The sequence below is a fragment of the Macrosteles quadrilineatus genome, unplaced genomic scaffold, assembly GCF_028750875.1.
Source record: "Macrosteles quadrilineatus isolate MER2022 unplaced genomic scaffold, UCM_ALF_1.0 Scaffold_5__1_contigs__length_97177068, whole genome shotgun sequence".
NCBI classification, from domain to species: domain Eukaryota; kingdom Metazoa; phylum Arthropoda; class Insecta; order Hemiptera; family Cicadellidae; genus Macrosteles; species Macrosteles quadrilineatus.
The window spans coordinates 83,145,718-83,170,035 of NW_026542598.1; the positions used below are offsets into that span (position 1 = coordinate 83,145,718).

The 24,318-nt window shown below is 34.4% G+C and overlaps 2 protein-coding genes across 2 annotated transcripts in view; one reads left to right on the top strand and one right to left on the bottom strand.

Annotated features, from left to right (window-relative positions):
* Positions 1-11,889: 11,889 nt before the first annotated feature.
* LOC128995327 (transmembrane protein 115-like) lies at positions 11,890-17,030 on the bottom strand. Its single transcript, XM_054420313.1, has 3 exons — positions 16,263-17,030; positions 14,806-14,982; positions 11,890-13,924 (listed from the first exon to the last, which is right to left on the bottom strand). Exons 1-3 carry the CDS (start codon positions 16,967-16,969, stop codon positions 13,735-13,737), a joined length of 1,074 nt encoding a protein of 357 aa, XP_054276288.1. The 5' UTR covers positions 16,970-17,030; the 3' UTR covers positions 11,890-13,734.
* A 1,382-nt stretch (positions 17,031-18,412) lies between these two features.
* LOC128995735 (uncharacterized) overlaps positions 18,413-24,318 on the top strand; it is a 37,596-nt gene continuing 31,690 nt past the window's right edge. Inside the window, exons 1-7 of the mRNA XM_054420752.1 lie at positions 18,413-18,497; positions 19,765-19,937; positions 20,398-20,540; positions 21,888-22,068; positions 22,503-22,659; positions 22,940-23,055; positions 23,744-23,922. Coding sequence (XP_054276727.1) covers positions 19,816-19,937; positions 20,398-20,540; positions 21,888-22,068; positions 22,503-22,659; positions 22,940-23,055; positions 23,744-23,922 — 898 coding nt within the window. The 5' untranslated portion in view covers positions 18,413-18,497; positions 19,765-19,815. The remainder of the gene's footprint in view (positions 18,498-19,764; positions 19,938-20,397; positions 20,541-21,887; positions 22,069-22,502; positions 22,660-22,939; positions 23,056-23,743; positions 23,923-24,318) is intronic.

Below are 24,318 nucleotides of genomic sequence, written 5' to 3' on the forward strand. Positions count from 1 at the left end.
TTTGTATTCAACTTGACTGACAAACAGACGTTCGACGTTCCTGACTCTTCTCACATTGAAATCAGGGCCAATGAAATATCGTCTTCCTGATTACCAACTTAACCTAACCTTTTACGATTTTCTCTACTGTATACCTAATCCATACTATATTAATTGAAGTATATTCATTTGTAATATTTTGATATGCGATAAATCGAAAAAGTCAACGCTTTGAAAATTCTGTCAGAATACTTTCGTCTTTTGATATACCTATTTTGTATTTATTTATATTTTTATGAAGGATCAGGATGATGAAGCCCGACATCCTCCTCCCCCAGACGCATAGCACTCTAGCGACTTTCTATTTCTATGAACTTAGCAGCCCCTCCCCCTAGTACCATGACGCTGTACTTTAAGAACTAGAACAAAATTAACTCAGTTCAGGATTCATGGTTTGTATTGTTTGTATTTATTGTTTGTCCCTAGTCCAGTTCAGGAGTGATTCATTGAAAGTTGATTTTTTTACCCAGTTTCAAGAACTTTTTAAGTTACCTTTCATCATATATGCTTTTATTTTGTAGAATTCTTTTAGTTCTTGGAGATCTAAGTTCAGATTGCACATCAACACGTGATGCGCATCAGTGATCTAATGAAATTAGAACAACTTGAATAACTAAAAGGAATTCAATAAAAAAAGGTGATTCTTTGGTCGCGTCAGGTTTATTTTGTGAATATCAACTCCAGCGCCAGAGGTACTTTATAACAAAATGCAAAGGAATAGTCTAACGTTGTAATTACAATTATAGGAGCCCACCCACATAGCACAAGTACATCAATTTGACGTAAAATTGATGTCAAAGACGTCAACGTCAATGATATTTTGTACGTCATTTTGACGTCAATCAAGATCAATATGACGTCAAAATGACGTCAATATGAAGTAAAAAAGAAAATAAAATTTATGTAAAAATGATGTAAAAAATTGACGTCATGTGACGTCTTTTTGTTGTAAATTTGACGTAATATTGCTCAGTTTTTTAGGCAAAATGATGTCAAATTCACACCAAATTGACATCATTATGTTGAGCAAAAAAATGTAAAATTGACATAAAAATAATGTAAAATATTTCCCCTATTTTTTTTATAAAATTATCGGTAATTCTTCATAGAACTGTAATTGTATTCATATTAATTTTCAATGTTACTAGTGCCAAAAATTTTTTAGTTCTGCAAAATCTTGATGACATAATTGGCAAATCTTTTGCAAAAATCTGTTGGAACCATGCTGAGGAAAACTTGTAAATAAATACCTAACCTAGACAAAGGTAATAAGTTTTATAACAAATTGTAAAACAAATGGATGACCTAGGCATCAGCTGATGAATTTTCTGCATAACAGATAAAAAAACTAGGCCTACTAAAAAAATACTGCAATTTATATTTGTTAGGCTTCAATTTTTTTTCAATAGCAGTGTTTGACATTGGTATAAACTAAACTGTGGAAAATATATTTTTATGCTCTTACTTTCTGATCTAATTCAAATTATGGTGTTTATATTCTTAGGTTATGTAAATAAAAGTATCTTACAAAACGGAAATGATCGGCTTTATAAATTTCATACAGAATCTTTTATGTACTTTTTACATTTTACTGTACAAAAATATTTTCAATTTATGATATTTTAAAAAATAGAATAGGAATTAATTATGCTGGAAAATAAAACCTGGAGTCCAAATAAAAATATTTATTCATACAATAAAACTAGGTACATCATTAACATCCACACTACTTATATAACTCATATTCGCTCTCCAATTCTTCTCTATTGCACCCTCCTGTAACAAGCAATAAATAAAAATGGTTGATTATGAAAATACAAAATAGATTCTTTATAGAAAGATCATTAAATGGATAGCAGCGCACAAATGTTGTGTCAGAGGGCTGGTACTGATTTACCAACGGTTTGAGGGGCTAACCAAATATACAAATACACCTATCCGTCTTAAAGACCCAGGAGGACAGACACGAAAAAGAGGGTGGTGTGACAAAATAGTAAAATTTACCAACTCTTTTAAGTTTTTGGACAAGATGTGGCCGGGCTTTGCAAACAAGTTTCATGCTAGCTAATTTGCGATGCATGTGATTTTTTATAGCCTACTGAGAAACGCTCATACATGGGCATTTTTATTAATAGCCTATAGGCATATATTTGTTGATTTTATTTATTGAGATGAAAAAATTTTCAGAAATATTTACCCTCAGTTATGTTTAAAAATATGAGGTATTATTTGTAGTTATTTCTAAATAATTTTAATAGAAAGCGATTTACGATTTTGATCTTTGTGTGCCTTTTTTTTGAGGATGGCAACTGAACTTCAAAATGTGTATTGCTTGATCGTTTGTGAACTTAGCGTATTCAAAAATTTTACCTGTTAACCCATTAGAGTGGAAAATTAGGACGGTTCAAGAAGTTTGACCAACAAGGATTATAAATTAAAATCAAGCATAAAATTAAGAATCCATTTTAAACGAACGCAGAAAAAACAAATAAAATTATATTCACGAAAAAGACTAGGCCTACCCATAGAACCAGCCACACTTAAATTCCCTCCTCGGAATGCTCAGAAGGAGCCGATAAAATTCAGGTGTCGATAAAAAGCTGTTTCACTCTTTTTAACTGATTAGTTATTTTAATTTTATCGAAGGGACCCTAGGGGATTTTATAGAGCTCTAGAAGTGCTCATGAAATCTAGAAGACGCTTAGGTGAGAGCTATCTCATATTCACCCTAAAATTGGTCTAGCTTTAAGAATGACTCTGTAGTCTAGGTCTGACTAGTATTCTACCCTGGCCGATTCAATAAAACGAACCCGTCTTACAATTTATAATTATCTGACGAAAGTGGGTAATAAATGAATGTAGGCATACGGCATACGTACTATGATTAACTGGAAAAAATATACTGTAATATAAAAATATAGAATCTTTGGGGGCCTGCTTAGGATGAACACAGAATTGATCATGATATGGTAAATACATTAATGGTTAGGCCTACTAACTTATTCTTCATAGTGTAAGTTAATAGCCAAGTTGACCTTCTAAATAAATAATCGATAATTGGCGTAGCCTAAGATGCGTAAGTAGCGTTTAACAGTGACAATGTTATCTCGTCGTTAGAGTACAAACTAGTTTAATCTTGTATCTTGGTCATGCTCCGATTAGGCTACAGTTAGATTGAAGCTTAAACAATCTTGTTGTGATGGATTAAAGTACTAGCCAACAGCCTACTTGATGTGACTATAACCTATAAGAAGGGCCACAAGCCCTTTCATACAGAGGGTATAGAAACTGAAAGTTGGTGGAAGATTACTGTTAGGTCAAATTCGTCTCTTAAATCACAACTCTGAATCCCTCTTTTGAAGAGCTAATTATATACCCCAACCAAATCATAGAACAGTAAACAATCCCTATTACAAAACAAAATATCTTAAATATAAATTAAATCACAACATGATTGCTAATTACCTGTAAATGATTTTAAATTTACTTCATCTAATATTATTATTGCATCTTGAGAGGGAATAGTATTTCAACATGCAGGATTATTGTAGTAATACATGTCAGGATTTGGAAGTGGAAATTAGGCAATGCTTCCTCTGAAAATTAAACGCGGAACCAACACAATCGCAATATCACAAAAAATGAACTTAAATAAAAAGTTGGAGTTGTCGTTTATGGTGGATTATTTAAATTATTATGGTGGTTAATGTTTAATGATGCTTAATTAACTTTATGTAAAAAAAGTTAAATCATGGGCCTAACAATTTATTTATTTAGGTTACAGGAACAACACTATTTTCATGATTCAAAAACATTTCATTTGTTCATACTTGGGCATATTTCCTTATTCATTTTTTATATAATACATGTAAGTTAAGTTTATCTATGAAAACTTACTTTTAGTAAGTTAGGCTAAGAAACCTCAAGTAGCATGCCACCCGCATCCAATTATTTTGAGGTCTTCAACAATGTTGGCGGTAGACCCTGGGCATTTGGAGTTCTTCATGATAGCCTCTGTACCGTACTGTAAAGAAGATAAGGTAGTTTTAATTACGGTTGATTGGAATGATGTAGCCTAACTTTAAATTTATAGGCTTTTGCTTGGAACAACATAATTACAGTTCTCAATGTATCACACTAGGCCTGCCTATACTATATCTATTGTTGTTAGTGAAGTGAAGTCGCGAAGTGGGCAATTCAGGGTTAATTAGATAAATAGTGTTACTGTTCATCAGCTGTTCGTAGGCTATGTTTACAAAGTGAAAAGCAGATGAAATTAAGTAGGCTACTGAGTACCGGTAACCTAATTATCCCATTGGATATTAAATATCGGTATCCAGCAAATTTTGATGATGGGCAAGATGAACTCAGTTTGAAATGCAAAAGGTTTACACATATAGGCCTATTTAGGTGTAAGTGGTTAAGAATTATACTATAAAATAGAATTTAAAACAGTAGGCTAGCACACTCTGTGTAGATGGCTCATCCAACTACCTTGGCTATTTTGTTAAGTTATTGAGTTAGCCTACTGATTTAAATAGGCTACTAAACTGGCAAGTCCTGATTGACGGAATGACTTGTAACCTGCTTCAGTTTCCAAAATAAGTTAAGTTAGTACATAATGGTTAGGCTAGAACATTACCTTTTCTTAGGTTTAGACTCCTTATCCAAAAGATAGCCTAACTTACTTAACTTAGACCTACCCCTACGATACCAAACAAGCCTAGCTTAACTTGAAACTGTAGGGTAGGCCTACTTCTAAGATAGCCTAGGCTAAATACTTTGCTGCAATCGTATTAATTAAATCGCAGAAGATACACGTCCTGTAACCGAACGTAGATTAATTTAATCGTCCGGCAGCAACCTCACCGGGTTGTGTTGGCCCGGAACACTATAACCACAACGATACGACGTACAGCCGTATTCAGTGGTGTAGTGGATAGAGTAGCCTACTCGGCTGATGAACAAGAGTTATCTAGATCCAATACCAACGGAGGCACTAAGTTAACTTTTTGTTAAAGATTTACCTAGCTTAGAATGCCATTTCTTCTTAACTGTACATCTTTTGTTAGAATTTGAGGCATTTATAATTTAATTTTATGAACAGAATTTAACCTGCATTCGATTTTTTCACTATCAGCAAGTATGTTTAGGCTAGTTAGGTTAGGTTATGACAGTAACTGCCGGACGCGTATCCTCTGCCTAATTAAATAGCCGTGGGCCAGGAGTCTAAGATATGAAATAGGCTTAATGTTACCGATTAATGTTAAAGCTAAGTTATTTGCTTAGGTAAAATGATTAGTACTTGCCTGAGTTCTGTTGAAATTGGATTTCCCGGTTGAACTAGATGCTTCTAGGCCTGAACACTTGTTTTTAAGTAAAACTAGCTAAGTTAGACTAAAAAAACTGTTAACAATTGAAACTACAAAATCAAATGAAGTTATTAATGTAATAACACATCTTAATTTTTCAATAATTGGATGATTATAAATAATTCATTCAAGAAAAAGTCGGCTGGTTTTTTGGCCATCACAAATAAATAACGCAAACATATATAACAAACATTGGTAAACATAAACATTCAACCATATGAAGCAGACCAGCAGACAGGCATGACAACAAAAATTATTAATGGACAAGGACCAAAGAAAAAGATAGAAGATAGAGGCACCTTTACTGTTGGAGTCAACTAACTGCTTTTACAAACTTGCCTTATAAATAAAGTGTACATAAATAAAGTTTTTAATGTAGCTTGCCATAGTAAAATGCCTTTTTAAAACAATATGACATTCTGTTCATCCGAAAAGAAACTTTCTTGACTTTTAAAGAAAATAGCGTTGTTTTACTACACGACTTTAAGCACTTATTTGACACTTGTATTCAATGGAACTCTACAATTTGATTAGGCTATATTATGTACTTTTTTCACACTGTAAAATATGTGAACTATAGCTTAAATTAATGTATACCACAATTAATGTAGGTTTTCGTACGAGTTGTATAAGTAAGTCTCAAAAGATTTTTTTTTCATTTTCACTTTAAATTATATACAGATTTTTGATCAGTGTAGTTGATAAATTATTTTATGTCATTTTTACGGCAAAATGATGTAAACATTTTGATAATAATTTTTGTTCCAGTTGGATTATGAAGTTGGTTTTGATTATCATACTAGCACAAATTATATTTCGTCATTAAAAATAAAGGATACACAATTTTTTCATTGAAATATGTGATAAAAAAAATTGACCACAATTTGACGTCAATATGACGTCTACAATTTGATCAGGACGTCAATTTGACGTCTTTTACTAAATTTTTACGTCAAATTGATGTTATGTGCTATGTGGGCAATTATGAATGGATATGGAATTAATCCGTATTTAGAATTTAACTAGCAGCCTTTCTGATGTGGATTTATGGCTATAGCCATAGACAAAACATAGGTTAGTTAGTCTATGCTATAGCCTTCTAGCTAAATTTTAATGTTAACACGATGTACCTTGTCCTACCGTCAGAATATGGTTCTAACATTAGAGGGTTTTGAAACCCAACACCCACCTCTCCTCAAAGATTGATAATAAATACTTCTTGAGGAGTTGCTTGGGTCGTTATCCTTATTCTTGGGGCTGTGCCTTCTCCCCTTCTTAATTCCAATATTATTGCTATTTCGCCACTACCCCCTGCCACCGTCTAAACTAAGCATTGTTAAAATTAGTTTGAGTTATGCTCTTAAAACTTGACCCTCAATAGATAATTGCTATTGTGTAGTGTTAGATATTCCAATCCATTCCAATCATTAGTGGGAAGTTTATCAGAGTTTTTGTTTTTGAATAAATTACCTATCCTATATTCCCAAAACTACACACGTTTTTGACTGAAACTGGACCCAGCTGTTCTTGATCATTGGGACATTGTGCTTTGAAATGATGAAACAACTGATGACTGATCTTAGTCAGTAAATACCCCCGCCGCAGCAAACCTGCAGACTAAGCGAATTTCCATTTGACTGATTAGATTTACACTGAAATGTCTACTTAAAAATATAACATTTATTCCCTATTTAAATAGAATTAGTTTAACAAGTACTTAGGTTTGCTGCATCAGGGAGGGTAAAACTGTTTTTTTTGTAAAATGTTAATAGTTAGTAAGAAATAAAAACATTTTCCAAATTTGATCAAAATATGTTCATAAACAAGCAAACTACAACAGTTTACTTATTCTCCATAAGAATAACATTGGAATTTTAAATTTAAAATTTTTTGGAATTTTCTCCGTAACCATTAGGCGTATAATAACGCTTGAATATACTAAATTATTTGTTTTTTTAAGCTCTACAAAATGATTTGGAAAGAAATTGCTAAATTTTATGTTTTTTGGGTCAAAAATGGGAAAAACCTATTTTTACCCCATAAAACCCCCCGTAAACCCCCGTTCCCATGGTCCGATCATGCTGGATCGCGAACTCGTTCGAATAAACGTAGGTTTACACGTTTGTACCAAATTTCATCAAAATCGGATCATTTTTGCTCGAGTTATCGTGCTAACGGACACACACATATATATATATATATATAAATATATAAATATATAAATATATTTATATATATGAATTTAAACGGATGGTGTTTTTGGCCTCTAGGGCCTCAAAACAAAAAAAAAAATCGGTCCCGCGTCCAGGTCTTACCATGAGTACTACGGTAATAGCTTATTCCCTATATGGGAAATTCGCTAAAAGCTACACAGACCATCGGACACCATTCTTCTACACTAATCCTTCTAAAATATGCACATAGGTGGTGTCTCCATCTCATTGATGATGCTAATCAAATTGATAGAATCTAGAGTAACAAATAAAAGCTTTGTGAGGACCCTATGAGTGATTTTTCATTCAGAACATTGCCCCAATTACCCCTTGAACTATTGTGGAAAATACCTCAAGAATTTTGCATCTAAAATGTCAACCTTGTTTTAAATAAAGGCAAGATAGGAATTTATTAACATTTTTAGATATTATATTTTGAAAAAGACAAAAACATTACATATGTAAAGTTAGTGTAAATAGCTAGAGACCTCTTCATCATTACCACCACAAAATAAAATTTAAATAAGTACTGTACAGTGGTTGGAATATCATCTTAAGCCTTTTTTCAATCAATAAAAGCCCTTTTTCTAATTTAGTTCATGAATTAGCTAAAATTTAAAAGTATTTTTTTTACTTTTATTAATCTGGCTGAAATATTTAGGCGGTTTAAGGGGAATTTTACATATATCCCCCTCTCCACTTATTTGTCTAATAGCCTCTCCAGCTCCAGCTGATAACGCTTTGTTAGCAAATGTCAAAACAAATGAGTAATCATTTGTTGATGTTTTTGTTTACTATGTGGTTTGGTTTCTGTATACTTAAGTAATACAGTGTGATTTGAAATGGCAACTAAAGCTCCAGATATTTCAGTACAGACTAAAAAAATAGTGTTTAGTGTTGATCAAAACCTAAAGGATATAGTTAAGACCCATCCAAATGTTACAGTATTGGAATTATTCTCAAACACACAACAAGCTACTGCAGATGCATGCTCATTGTCACTTCGAAGTATTCAAAGAATTACCGCAGAAGGAAACAAAAATCCTATACATAATAATTGTAGGAACCAATTTCTATCATCTACAAAAAAGAAGCCTCATAAAAAGTGGATTACAGGCCTTGACGGCTTTGACAGAGATGTCGTGCGACGTACTGTATTAGAGTTCTATGATCGAGGAGAATATGTGACCTGTGATAAACTGAAGAATGTTTTAAGAGATAAAATCGGATTTAGAGGGGGGCGAGACTCTATGCGGAAGGTTTTAAAAAAATGTGGGTTCACATTTAAGAAGTGTAATGATGGTAGGCGTTTTTTAATGGAAAGAGACGACATAGTAACAGCAAGATTAGAATTCCTCCGAAAAATGCATGACTTAAGAGAAGATCCACTACAGCGGCCTATAGTTTACCTGGATGAAACCTGGATTAACCAAAATCATTCAAAGAAATACATTTGGCAACATTCGTCAAACGAAGGTGGTTTGCGTGTCCCAATCGGTAAAGGTTCGAGATTAATCATTGTTCACGCCGGATCAGCAAAGCACGGTTTCATTGAAGGAGCTGAGCTGGTGTTTCAGTCCAAATGTACAGGTGACCACAAGGAAATGAACCACGAAGTTTTCACAGAATGGTTTGTAGATATGTTGAAACTCTTAGATGAGGGGTGTATTGTTGTTATGGACAATGCCAGCTATCACTCAAAACTGAAAGAAAAAATTCCCTCTTCAAAGACAAAAAAAAAGGACATTACAGAATGGCTAACCAGCAAAGGGATACCTCACAACCCGAGACACACTGTCAGAGAATTATTAAACATCGTCAGAAGTCACAGAAAGGAATATAAAAGATTCGAAATCGATGACATTGCTCTGTGGATGGGGCATGAAGTGGTGTAGTGTGGGATAACCGAATGGTTTCCATGACCGAATAATCAATCAGTTATTTTTTGCGTCAATCGGTTATTTTTAGTTGAATGAATCACCGAATCAATTTTAGTCATTATTAACTGTCACAAACCACAACTACCGTAATTTTTATCTTATGGTAAACTGAATAGAATTTAGTCTTTTAGCGCCAATCGGTGATTTTTAGTCGAACGAATCGCCGAATAAATTTTAGTTACCTGATAATGTGACAAACTAAATCAACTAAATAACTAAATCACCGAATCGCACGGTAAGACTAATTTAACCGAACCAGGATAAAATAACCGAATTAGTCTATTCAGCATCAATAACCGATTGATTCGGTTATTTTCATTCGGTGATTCCCACCACTAAAGTGGTGAGACTTCCCCCGTACCATTGTCAGTACAACCCTATAGAATTGATTTGGTCACAGGTGAAAGGGGAGGTGGCAGAGCAAAACAAAACTTTTAAGATTAAAGATGTGAGAAATTTACTGGAAGAGTCTATTAAAAGTGTTACCGTTGAAGATTGGAAAAACTGCGTGCGACACAGTGAGAATATTCAGAAAGAGGACTTTTTAAAGGTAATAGGCATCCGTGATGACAACTTCCAGAGTATCGTAGTTGATCTCCAGAACGACACAACTGACAGCGACAGTACCGATGACATTGATATGGAGAGCACAGACGGAATCGAATTCTAACAATATTGAAAACCGTGGCAATCAAAGGGTTGATTGATTGTAGAATAATAATGTAAATGTTGTTATAATATACCAACATCAACGACTTTAATGACTAATAATGTTATATTAGAAATTAATTATTTTGTTTAGTTACTATTTTAATTAAATTATTTTTAATACTGCTAATGAAAATGTTATTCTAATTTAGCTTTGATAGCTTTTAAATTTGAGCTGTAACCTTTTGATCTTTTAATTTTATTTTTTTAATATTGCTCAAATTGAGCAGTTTACAACGCCGAAAAAATGTCACCGCGAGTCCACAGACTCGCTGTAACAAATCTGCGGGATCGCTTTCAAAGCGATCTTTTGAAAACGTAACACTGATTCGCTCACTTATAAATACGTAAGTCCACGGGCTCACTTTTCCAATCCATGAGCAGAAATGAACCTTTGAGATCGTTATTGGTTGTATAGTGGTGTTTATAGGTGATTATAGCTCGATTGAAAATAGAAAAGTGGATATATATCCACTTTTCTGTCGAGCAGGTAAAAAGAATAAATAACAACTTTTTTTAATGGTGATGGATCTCTATAAGTCTTTAGTTACTCAGTGATCTAGTCACTGGGAGAAAAATGCTCCGTCAGAAACCTAGTACGTCACGGACTCCTTTTGCGTACTGGACGTTTGTGATAGGCGTCATTGCGTCCATTTATTTGTTTGTTAAATTCAAGTTCAGGTTATTTATCTGTATATTTAACCTATATTTTGTTATAAAAAGAGCTATATTTTTTAAGTGTTACAGTAATTTAGTTAGTTTTTTTTACGGTTTTCTTAACTGTGTATGCTATACTAAACAAACTTTTAAATCAAGACGAATTTGATAACATTTTTCGCGTCACATATAATAGCTACAAACACAGATTTCAGTGCCTAAATTCAGAAATTTTAGTATGGAATACCCCCTAGGCCCCCAGGATATAATTTGAAAATCAGCCTTTTCCAATCAAAAAACGTCTAATTCCAACCATGTATAAGGCCTGTATGAATTAGGTAAAAATGAAAAATAGAAGTGGTTTGTTTACGTCTTATACATAACAGCAAACAGCTGTCTTGGTCAGTTCCAGTGGAGGGGATAAGAGTTCTTCCCCTTAAACCGCCTAAATATTTCAGCCAGATTAGTGTAAACAAGGCTAAGTTTCTTCATTTAAATGACTCATAAGACTGTATTTAAAGTACTGTACTGTTTGTTTTAAAGTCATCTTGACTATTAAGCCAATCATAAAAGTAAAATTAACTTTCATAATTTTAAGACAGTTTTTTACTTTCTATTTAATTGCAGAAAAATTGTTATATCTATGCTCTGATAGTAACAGAAAGTTAGGAACTAATCTATTTCAAACAAAAAATTTCAAAACCAGTTGCTAATCATGACAAAAGAGTACTAAACTTTATGCAGAAAGTGGATACAATTTGTACCAGTGACTGAGGACACTGAGGTGACTCAGATAAAATGTAAAAGGAAAACTGAATTTTAGTACATATTTAAGAGCTTCATTAGCCCTAAAACTCCTTGGACCTTGGCTCAAATATTTGGTAATTGACAGCAAGTACAGGTAAACATAATACTAGAAATTGGAGGAATAAAATAGGTATGTATCACTTAAATGCTGCATAACATTTTGGAAAAAGGTTTATTGAATAAAAAAGCAAATTTAAAAGATTACAACTTTTTGGTGCCTAGCAGTTATCTAATAAGGCTCAACATTAATAAATCTATTTACATCAGCTTATCTTCTAAGTTATTGAGATACATCTGTACACTTTATTATACATATATTCATAAAGGAAAATAATTATTATACAAGGGATAGGTTAAAAATTGTGGCCAGAAAGTAGTCATGTGGTAGCTAAGCATTGTAAAATGAAAGCATAAATTTGAATTTTTGTGATGTAGAAGAGTTTTATTTTAGGACCAGGCTAATCTCATCCATTATTGTTGATTCCCCCCAAACATTACTGTGGCGTCAATCTAAAGCTGGGCTGTCCTAGGCGCGGAGCGGAGCGCGGAGAGAGGAACGCGGAGAACGGACTCCTCTTTTCTTAGGTAATTTTATGTTACTGTTTTCTAGAAGCGGAGCGGAACGCCATGTTAATCGCTTTTCCGCTCTCCGCGCTCCTCTTCCGCGTCTAGGAAAACCCGGCTTAGTTCAGTTTGAATATTGTTATCAAGAAGTTACATGACTTTTGAGCTGTTTAATCTCCATATAAGAATACAAGGGACAAATTGTGGACTAAAAAATTCTTGATTCCTAAGGGTAAACATCAAAATATTTTAAGGTAGTGGGACATGGTTAGTAATCTGGTACAGGAGCAAGAATCCTATTATAAGAGTTGAAGTCCTACTACTTTTTCTCCATTTTATTATTTAAAGAAACCTAGAGGAGTATTGTAAGCAGAATATGAATGCAATGATGGTTTAGAATCATAGATTTTATATTTAATTTAAATGGTTGATTGATATGATAGCTACTGTAACTTTGTTACTGACCAGGATCAAAACTGTTCTTTAAACAGGACCATTTATTAAATAAAAACTTAAATTAAAATAAAGTATCAATGAATAGTTGACACCTCTAGAAAACAGCCTATTCAGTACTGATTTATAGGGAATATAAGGAAAATGGGGAGTAGATTGCCCAAAGTAGGTTGTCTTAAAATATTTAAAAAATATCATATATTCTGCCTTTGAATGCTTTTGACGAATAATATCTTCATAACATCAGAATATGCTGGCACTATCAACAAACAGAAAATTAATATCTTAAGGTGTATGTGTAAATTTAAAAATATAATAAATGTTCCTTATAAGAGGTAAATTTAATATTAAAGAGTATAAAATGTAAGAGGCCACAATAAGTATTAATATGAAATAAGATAGATGATGCAACAGCGATACATTCACCAACATTCACTAAAAAATACACCTTTAATAGACCGTTTATAAAACTTAAAACATCCAAACCTATAAAATGACAAGAATAATCACTAGATACTTTTTACAAAGGAAATGCACACATATTAAAAAACAGTGTCGCTATTATTTCAATACATAACAAACATTTTTTGAAGGCTAATCGGTGTAAAGTGAATGACATAAAGCTATAGTTTGATAAAAATAAACAACAATCAACGGTCAAGTACTTTTAGTTGTCGAAAAAATCCAAACTAAATAACTTCCACTTCAAAATGAGTAACTATTACCTCACCTTATGCCAGGGCTTCTCAAGAACTTCTTCTTTTCACACAAATCTAACACTATTAAAATTATAAATACTTTATACACGTCTAAAAACGTTATACTTTCAAAGATTCAACAATATATCTTTGTAACACTAAATAGATGAACATGATTATAACACAGATAAATCCTTAACGTCTTCAAGTTTTACGAGACCACTCAAATATCTCGTAGATCACATACGATAGTCTCTTTTGTCTCACTGTTAGTAGTGTCTGATCACGTGTTAGTGGACGGAGCCGGTGAGGCGTCCATGTTTATTGCTGTAACTGCTGGCGGGATTAGTGGTGTCGTTGGTAGTGGTAACACTGGTATTGATATGGTCGTGTCACCTTTCACTCGTTGGGATTTAACCTGCGGATGTTCAACTTTGCTGAGCCGTTCACTGAGTGCTTTCAAAGCTATTTGCCTGAAAACATAAAAAAGTGGGTCTATAAATTGACAAATATTTTTTCAATTTGTTTTACCCATACCTTGCAGTAGGGTGAGAATGCAAAAGAGGATAAACGGTAGCACACATCTATGAGTTGTCGATTATACAAAAGTCAATTGTACTAATTAATTTCACACCGTGGAGACAGAATTCCACAGGGAGAACAGGAGCCCAATACCTTTAAAAGCCTAGAGTCCAGGTGGGGTAGTGTTTAAACTTTTCCAAATAGAAGTTTAATGTTCTTTGTCCGATATAGGGGTTTTTTTTAGTTATTACCGGTAGCTTTTTCCAGGTTCCTACATCATTGGGTGTAAATTATTTAAAGCTGCAACTTTAAGTCCACATGTAATCACTGGGAGTCTACAACTCTGAGGATCACATGCAAAATTGTAATTTTGAGATAATATAAATTTGGCAATTGTCATTATGGCTTAATAAATACATATACTGTAATACAACAAGTATTAACACAAGTACTGTAGCCTAAATAGAAATTAGTTATCCTGACAAATAAAATAATGGGAATCCCTCTGCAATCTTCACCATAAGACTCCCAGTGACTCGGGACATGAACTCAGGATTTATTTTGAGTCTGGATAGGTTTAATTAAAATATGGGTCTGGAATGTATTGAATAGCTTGCTGAAATCATAACCAATACAATAATATTTTTTCCGATCACTTAAAGTTCATAATTTAACCTAAAAAATAGAGGAAATGTAAGGAGTTGCCGTTGAGGCCAAATTCAAGGTTTGCCGGGCCTCATTAGGTATCCAAAGTGAATAGTGTGGGTTAACCTAAGGAGTAGTCGTGATGTTTTGCCCATATTACAGTAGCCTATAAAGTGTCTTCACTAACCTTCTCCTTTCCATATCTTGAGGGTCGTTTCCTGGCAGCGTGACAGTGACACCAGTAGGAGCAGCGGCGAGGTCAAACTTTCTCACAGTCTTTCGGCAAAGTCCGATCCGAACTAATCCGCTGTAAACTGTATTGCTCACAACACCAATTGGCGGCTGCAAGACGTTCGGAAAGAAGCTGAAAGTTGGTTGACTCATTAGTGGTATTTGTTAGTAAAAATTTAAAAACGGTATGGTTGTAAGATTAAACTATTTGGAGTGGGAAGTAATAACTTAGTTACAGTAAGACTATGACCAAACCAGTTAACTGACTTGCCTCTAAAATAACTACATAGCCTACTATGTAGAGCACTCCAGAAATCAACCAGTTGGCTGTGTTAGGCAGGTTAACTTATCTTCTTGGTTAATCAGCATGAAACTTCCATTCTAATTTCATCTAACTTAAAAATCTATTGTTATAACGATACAACAATTTGACCTGTCTTACTCGGAAATTGAATTTTATCATGCCAATATGACCCTTAATTGGACTTCTGTTGCGAGTTCGATTAGCTTGTAAAGTAAGGCTTTTTAATCTTGAGAATTTATTGATGAAACTATTGTTTACATTTCATAAAAATATTTAGGCGCAAGTCAAATATGTCAATTGTTATGTTTCATCAAATCATATCACTAAAATAATTCAAGTCTGAATTTGATTGTATACTAACTTAAGTTGGTACCTATTCATTGTTACAGGCAAGCAGATCTTTGATAAAAGCCGACTAATCCATCAGCTAAATTTATTGCCATAGGCTAATCAATTTTTCTTATTGATCGAAGTTAAGTGATATTTAAGTTATGAGTTACCGGCAGGATCTAATTCTATATAGGGCCTAACCAATAATAACTTATATATTATGTAACAACAGTAATATATATTTTTTATTGCAATAAATTCATGTCATTGGGATGAGTAAGATTAGATTAAGTTAACTTAGTTTCTTTTATCTTTTTTAGATTACAGTAACTTCCTTACTCTTTGAAAGAAAACTTTAGCAGCGGGTAGGGTTTATGTAAGATTATTGAAAGTAGAATAGTCATAGACAAGTAAGTACAATTAAAAATACTAATAGTTTTGGTTTGATATTACAATGGAGTCAGATAGCTTAAAGTCGGGACCACGAGAGTCTGCAGTTGAGGGAGGAGCCTATTTACCACGTGACTCCGAAGGAGCCAATGAGGACAGTGTGGTGTTGCTAAATCTAATAATACCAGCTGATTTGAAAATATTGTTTAGTATTTTAATTCACAGAGGACACCCGGACGTGGTTTAGGCGTCCTAAACCTAACCAACCAACCACAACGTCACACTAGCCTTGTCTTGTGATTGGCTGCCGGGAACTGCAGATTCTCGTGGTCCTGACTGTGTAGTAAAGTTTTGTTCATAGGCCTTCATCATTGGCAAGTTGAACTAACCTTGCAAAAGTAAAATTGTCTGCCATATCCCCTCTTGATCCATTTGTGTGATACTGATAGAATCGCAAATATATCCAACTAACAAGAAGTCCAGATGCAAACATAGTTGGATTAGTTCTTTCACACAACCCTAACAACCACAGGCAAATATAAATAAATAGAATCAACATAGGTATGTTCTTGTTTGATATCTTTCCCAAAGGCGTCTTTGCAATCAAATGGTCAGGCATAATTTGCTTTACAGCGACTGAAATTCCTGCTATGTATCCTGAAAGTCCATGGATCTGAATTGAAAACAACAAGTCTGTGTTAAATGTGCACATGTACAATAGCAAATAAAATACCGAGCTTAACAAAGCTACTCCTACATTGACAATTGCAAAGAAAGTCATCATTTCGAATGCACCCCATAGTGGTTCAATTAATTTCCCACACAACCCTACAGTAATAATGTCAACACAGACTTCCCAAAAATGAATTTCCAAGAAGCAAAATGTAAATGCTGTCCATATCCAAAACACTGGAGGTAGAAGGAAACCTGGAGTTACACTTATAACTTTCACAGCCTCTTCAGAAAATGACAAAAAGTACGTAACAATAACAGCAACACAAATAAACTTCACAAATACACTGGTGTTCCCTACGAGAGCTAATAACTGTTGTCTTATATATGGTAAATTCCTATTCAAAACTTTCATGGCCGCCATGTTTACTTATCTTTATCATCAAACTAGAACGACTAGAATAACAGAACAACAGCAGCAAACGCCAAACACTGTCGACTGTCGAGTCGAGCAGAAGACGAAAACAAGACGAGAAGAAAGTACAGTAGAGAAGTGGAAAGCCATAGACTAACGTAATGCTTTGAGCCAACACCACCAATAAAATCTCAAGTTACATATATGTGGAGGATTATTCGTTGAAATCCGATTTCAAGAACAACCACCCTATTAACTGGTATTATACTTTCGGAACCAGCATTTAGTATCAAAAAGTTATTGTAACAACAAATATATATATGGATATGTTAATTATTTTGACCCTTCCTTACATGAGTAAATGATGAGTTTAGGATGGGAGAGCTAGCTATGTAAGTTTGTCATTGACTAAGATCAGCTGTTTCTTAAGCTTGGACCATTGACACACGGCCAACGGTGACCTTTAACTCCAGGCCGCGGCCTTCGAAGTGGCAACGTCTCAAGTAGTCTCAATCCTGTCCCAATAATCTTTAAAAACATTATCACATGAATTACCATCTAAACTTGCACTTTAGCTTGGCACGGCATCCCCCGAGGCACCGAGGTATCACCGTCGTCTTCTATGATCGTGGCAAATTCGTGAATACTGCCCGTAGTCATGGAAGAAACATTTATCATAGTCTACCGTGATTGCAACCAAACCTTTGACATCTTCAGATAACAACATCATCGTCTCCCGCGTTCACGGCCCAATCCCTAATATCTGCCACGACTCGTGGTGACGGGGAAATCTCTCTCGGAAAAAGAAAGGTCATTATCTTCTTCCGCAATCGTGGCAAAATATTTAATTAACATCTCCTACGGCCTTGGAGACATCATCATCGTTACCCGCGGGTAAATTCTCTCGTCGATCTACGATCGTGGCAAAAGGTCACGGTTCACGGGCCACCTAGCTCGCGAGCCCCTCCGCACCGCGGGCCCACTCAACGAATAAAGTTTCCTGCACACCACAGAATACCTTGTGCTTCCAGGGTGGAAGGAAAAAATGTAGGTGTGTGCTATTCCCGTCATATGCTGACGTCACCCAGCTTGTAAACACCATTTCACCTTTTGGAAAAAGTTATAAAAACAATAACAATAAAATCAAAACAAATATACTCATGTGGCAATAGGTGATTGTTTTGCACTTCTGGTGACATCAGCATATGACGGGAATAGCACACCTATGTTTTTCCTTCCACCTTATACCAAGCAATAACTACAATTTTATAAATAACCTTTTATTCAATGGGTGGCTAAACTTTATTAAATCAAAATCTGATCAGCTGATCTTTTCATTTTGCTATGTTCCCTTGGATTGCGGAAAAGAAGGAACAAGGATTTGAAAAAAAAAGAAATAAATGGGAATGGGTGGAATGGGAAATGGAATCCAGATATTGCTTTCTGCTACTCTGCTAGGGCTAGGTGTTGGTGTTAGATAAAAGAGTTAATTGTTTTGATTACGGCAATCAAATTCAAATATATTAACATGTATTAAGTAAGTTGTATTGTATTGTTCAGTTTTATTACTGTAGTTATGCTAGACCTATTTTCACTTAACTTTATTATTATTTTATTGTCAATCAGTTGTAAATAAGTACGGTAGCCAATGTTAAAGATTTATACCTAGTCTCAGGATCAATATTTGTTATGCTGAAGTTTATGATGGAATTTCTTAATGTCTATAGATAGCTACACAAAATTTGAAACTTTCATAACTTTTTAAATTAATAAATGATACAATTTATAAATGTCTAGCTTAGAGGTTCAGACTTTGTAATTTTATGGATTAGCCTATTACAATAAAGAAGTTTTTTTTTTGGTATGGGCAATTATTTAATATTCAATAATGCAATGGTATCCGTGTCGGATATAAGTTTCGCCATTGATCCTTAGGTAGCCTTCACATTCTTAGTCTAGTATGTTACTATTACCACAATTACCGGTAGCCTCCTAGTTTGAATTAGGCCTAGGCCCTACCATTTTGATTGATCTGCCAACACATGTAAGATGTAGTACGGTATGTGTTAGATCTCTATATTTATGCATTTAACTACTCGGCAAAATAAGTAAGCCTTTCACTCGAGGGGTGAGACTAAATAACTGAATACCCTCCTCCTATTTTGTTGTTTGGAACTGGAACAGTAAGTTACAAGTAGGTAGCCTATAACAAAAGAACCTCAAAACTTATTTATTTATTTATTTCCAAAGGACATCTCCATTTTACAGCCATACAAATCAAAACATTTCAACTCAGGATGGCTTAATTAATAATACAAAATTTTGTGCTTATAGACTAGAAATACAAATCAACAATATAATAATGATCTAATGACAAATAACAATGACAAACCTAGCCGAACAAAACAAAAACTGACAAAATAACCAAAGGTATAGGCCTACTAATAAATAAATAATTTAAAACAACAACAATAAATAAATAATATAAAACAACAACAACAAACCCACAAGCCAACAACCAATAACAACTGAGAAAGATAAATATATAGACTAATATAAAATCAAATTGACTAGAGAGCAACGACAAACCTATAGTTAAATGCAAAGACAAAAGTGAATTATTTAACAGACAAGTAGTATTTGTAGGCTACTAGGCAATTAACTGTATAAAATTGTTATAAGTGATATCCAAACATGTTATCCACTATCTTACTTAAAAGTACTTAAGCTAGGGTAGGCCTACTAATAAATTTAAGATTAATATTCTGGTTATATTTGACAATTATCTGCAACCTTTATTTTAGGTAGGCTAGTAAATGTTACCTACTGGCAGTACGTAAGCTCAGGGCTTTACTATGACTGAAGAATCCGACAGCTTGGAATTGTTTGAGTTAACTCGAGTAGCGTCTGCTGCTAAAATATGTCTGTCAACATTCAATGGCATTCCAGGTCACCAAACGGTTGCTTTGGTGTTGGAGTAAGTAAATTTTAACGTTTCCTTTCCTAAACTAGATACCTTAAGTGTAAAGCTTGTGTGAAACTTGAACTTATATTTTGAAAGGTAATTAGCATCTGTTATCAATACGGTACAGGTTTGTACTGTTTGTCAAACGAGCCTTGTTCTGTTGAGTTACCTATACAACCATTAAAAAGTAAATCATTCTAAACTACCTACCAGTCTTGGAAATATAGGTAGTGCATAGGACATCAAATAATATTGATTTCACCAACAGGGTTAACAACAACACTAGTGTGCCAAAATGTGAATATAGTGTATTTAACTGTAAATGTAGTAAGAACGCTCATAACATTACAGGTCCATAATTTTGAATTTCATTTTAAATTTTCTAGAACACATTTCTCAAATCCTTTTGAGTTAGCCTAGCATTTTATTTCTTTACCCACCAATGTTTAATTATATGCTCTTTAAATTGCAGATCAGGGGATGTTTTGTTCTACCACAACCCTCCCGCTGGAGATACTCCTGTTGTGCGATGTGTCCCTTGGTTCGAAGACCCTCAGAAGAGGATTGAGTCGGCAACATTCGATCCCGCCTCTGGGAATTGGCTGCTTGTCGTCTGTAAGTAATGAAAAATATTTGCAGACTGGAGTGTGATGCCTTGTGTAGCTTTGTTACTGACTAAGAACAGCTGTTACATTAGTCAGGACCATTAATTGAAAGCCCAACAATCAAGGATTAATTAATAAACAGGCTACTTTCAAAAGCTCTGCCTTAAAATTTAAAGCCTGGGGCTCCAAGATGATATTGAAATGATACTAGAACTACTAAAGAAAACCATAGTACACTAAATTATATACAGCATTTTGTATGAAATTTGAATAAATTTGGTACTGTACAGCAGTGTTTCTGTGATAAAAATAGAGACAGACAGACACCTAATTGTAATTTAAACTAAAGTTAAAGATTTTTCATAGTACGTAGTACCTCAGTAAACTGAGATTGTTCACTAAACTGACTCAATTCTAACAAAATATATGTCTCCTACTATATTGAATCCAAGGCTGCCCATCCAAGCAAAACCTTTTGCAGAACTAACTTACTATTTTTTTTTAATGCAATAAACAAATGTATAAGCCTTGTGTCTAAGGACCTTTGTTATAACCTACAACGCAATGGAGCTAACAAAACTCTTTCACTCTCTGATTCACTCTACTCTAGTCAGGGGCGGATTAGAGACCCACTAGTCATATGAAAAATAGTTTCAAACGGAGCGTTTATTAACACAACCGTGTTGAGAATTTCGTGAAGATAGGCAATCAAAAATTGATGATCACATCGTGATTGCGAGTGATTTTTAAGGTTTTTTGCAAACTCTTCAGATTTTCACAATAATTCCACCATGAACGTGGGTAAGATGGTCAAGATTTCTCCATGACCACAGAAGATGCTCACGACTTTGCTGTGACTACGGAAGATGTTCACTATTTCCACATAGAGAATGTTCAATAGAGAACCTAGAGAATGTGCGAGAGATGTTCATTATTAAGCTGTGAACGCATAAAATATTTTTATATTATCGTGACCGCAGACGATGTTCACGTTTTTTTAAGAGTCTGGTTTTTATGTGCTATCAGAGTTTGATTAGCATTTACGAAAACAAACACAGCTGGGTGTCTCTATTACAATGAAATGGCACTAAAATCATGCTTTCAAAGTTGAATTTCAAAATCCACTTGTAATTCCTGGTTTTACCAAGTACCTACAACAAAAAACAACAATTGTGAGTAAAAATGCCTAAATCTGCTAGTTAATCAATGTAATTAACCTATATCCACAAAATTTTCTTAGGGGACACACCCAGATCCCCTTTTAACTGGGAGGTGTGCCCTATCCCCCAGTTCCGTCCCCACCCACAAAATAGAACCTCTGACTCTATTAGCCTAACATTTCTGTATAACCACGTAGGTCACGATGGCTCGCTGTACCTGGTACCAACCCAGCTGCCGTCCAACTTGGACACTCGGGATTGTGATTGGTCAGTGGATGACATCACAGCTCTGCCGCCAATCTGTGGTGTCAAAATGGCCGACCTGTGTCCCACAGCAGTGGCCTGGTGGGACAGAACACTGACCGATGGGCGATGCCAGTGAGTTTGTGTTGGTTTGAAATTTTGTTTAGGAATAGATGTTTTTATTCAATTGTTGTATATTTGAAAATACATTGGTCGAATTGGACACTTGCAAAAGTAAATTTAAGAGAATTCCACAGTAAAAAATCTAGAATGCCACACATCAAAATCTTTTAGGATTCCTAATGCAAAAATCAGAAAGTTGGCAGAATTTTGTAATAGGTCAATAAATTGTACAAGTTCCCCTGTTGGCTTCGTTTGTAAGGTTCAACATCCTTCAAGAACAATGGGTGTTTATGATGAGCTATAGCATAACCGTCTAAAAGGAGGAGAAACGAGAGGAATGCTCAAGAGTGGACATTAGGAATTAAAGCTCCCATCTGTTAAGTTTCAGTGCCTTTATTTCTAACAATTGTCTCTAGTGTTCGGCAACTAACGATGTCTATTTACAGGATTATTGTGATCGTCGGAGGTTCCAGAGGAGGAATCGTGTTGGCAATGCTACGTACTGGCTGTGTTGTTGGTCGCACTGCTGTCGAAGGAAGTGTTACCAACATTCAAGTCTGCAAAGACGACACTTTGCTCGACAATCCTCCTGTGTTTCTCCTGGTTAGTATCTGTGTTTTTACTTTTAGCCTACAATATTCTGTTTCTATTTTTCTAATTCGTCCCACTCCTAGTTGGGTGTTTCATTTTTCATTACAGATTGTTTTGAGCTGCATATATATATATATATATATATATATATTTCTTCCTAAAATGAAACTTATGAATTTTTAAGTTTGCACCCATCATAGGCTACCTGAATACTGGCATGAAATATTTGATTCTATTTCATTGTCAATATTTTGAGAATAATCGTCTCCGTTACTGTGATGTTGTTTGACAGATAACCAACGAGCACAATATCCAATGGAAGCTGGTGTTGGAGGATAGAGAGATGGGATACTCGTGGCCGTTGCCCTCTGAACCTTCCAGGGCTGAGTCGAACACGTCACTGATCAGGTGACTGACTGTAAAAGTATTCTACCAAAAGAAGAGTAGTAGTGTAGTATATCAGTTTGTAGAATGTTTTAGAATTTAGAATGTTGGACGCTTCAAGTAGAAAAAAGCGAACTTATGAAGGTTTGTTACTGACTATGAACAGATGTTTTTTTAGTCAGGATCATTTATTAAAATCCCAATGATCAAGGACAGGCACAAAGTTAATGAAACTGTTTTATACTTGTTGTGTTGTCCCAGTTTCCAGAACTTGAATTAGAATGTTTCTTTTTTTTGTGGCCGAGACTTTCAAAACTACAAATACAAACTATTAGCTCATGAATGCAGGAAACAAAAAAGGTAGTAGATACAATCTGTTATTAAACTGTATTCCCTTACTTACTACCCTAATATTAGGTAGCCTATATACGTATAAACTACGGTAGTTTTTATCCACTGAACTTACAAAAAAACTATTGAAATCTACAAATAAACTTTCCCATAAATCTTTCAACCATTGTTACAAATACCATTGTACAAATTAAGATTTCCAAAATGTTTCAACTACATGAAATTTGTATTGTACGCTAAGTGTCCCTTTTCTTTTTCTCTCTAGACTAAACACTAATTAACATATTTTTGGTTAGCAATTGAACTAAAAAAATATAGCCACATAATCTTGAAATGTAGCTTAACTCTTATTTGCTTACAGTGTAGTAGGGTCTGAGGAGTCGGTTGTTCGACCTTCTATGACAAGCTTCCCACTGGCCCGAGCTAGGCTACAGGGTCTCAAGCAACTGTCAGTGGAGAAACTGGCTACACTTCGGCAGAAACTCTCGGAGAGTAGGAACAGGGGAGTGACTACTTCTGTCATCTCTGCTAAAAGAAGAGGTAAATACTACTTTTTTTCTGTCAAACTCAAGCTCGTAGCTCTTTGTATGATAGTGACGTTTCCTCATACTGCTTAAGTCAGTTTTTTGCGTTAATCTGAGCCTAAGATGCTCATTGTAAGTAGTTTTTATAATTAATTTAATGTACTTTTAATAACTGTAAAGTTTGATAACTGACGCCATATCAGCTCTGAGTTCTATGGTGCTAATTCTAAAAAAGGACCTGGGCAATAAATAACCCAGTAACTAAACTAATTTAACTACCATACTAGCACTGAAGTTTTAGGTACTAAAATAACCCACAGAACAAAAAATCTTAAAAATCATTACTCTTAGTTTAGTTAACTTACAGTTAGTTTGTTAACTGAGAAATTTAATGTAGTTTACCTTCTACAAA

What these genes read in the sequence shown, in the direction of transcription:
- LOC128995327 (XM_054420313.1), bottom strand. Translation starts at nt 16,969, where the DNA reads ATGGCGGCCATGAAAGTTTTGAATAGGAATTTACCATATATAAGACAA. An exon ending in GACAATTTTACTTTTGCAAG is followed by an intron (nt 14,983 to 16,262) that starts GTTAGTTCAACT and finishes ACCAACTTTCAG; the next exon opens with CTTCTTTCCGAACGTCTTGC. An exon ending in CAAGATATGGAAAGGAGAAG is followed by an intron (nt 13,925 to 14,805) that starts GTTAGTGAAGAC and finishes TTATGTTTTCAG; the next exon opens with GCAAATAGCTTTGAAAGCAC.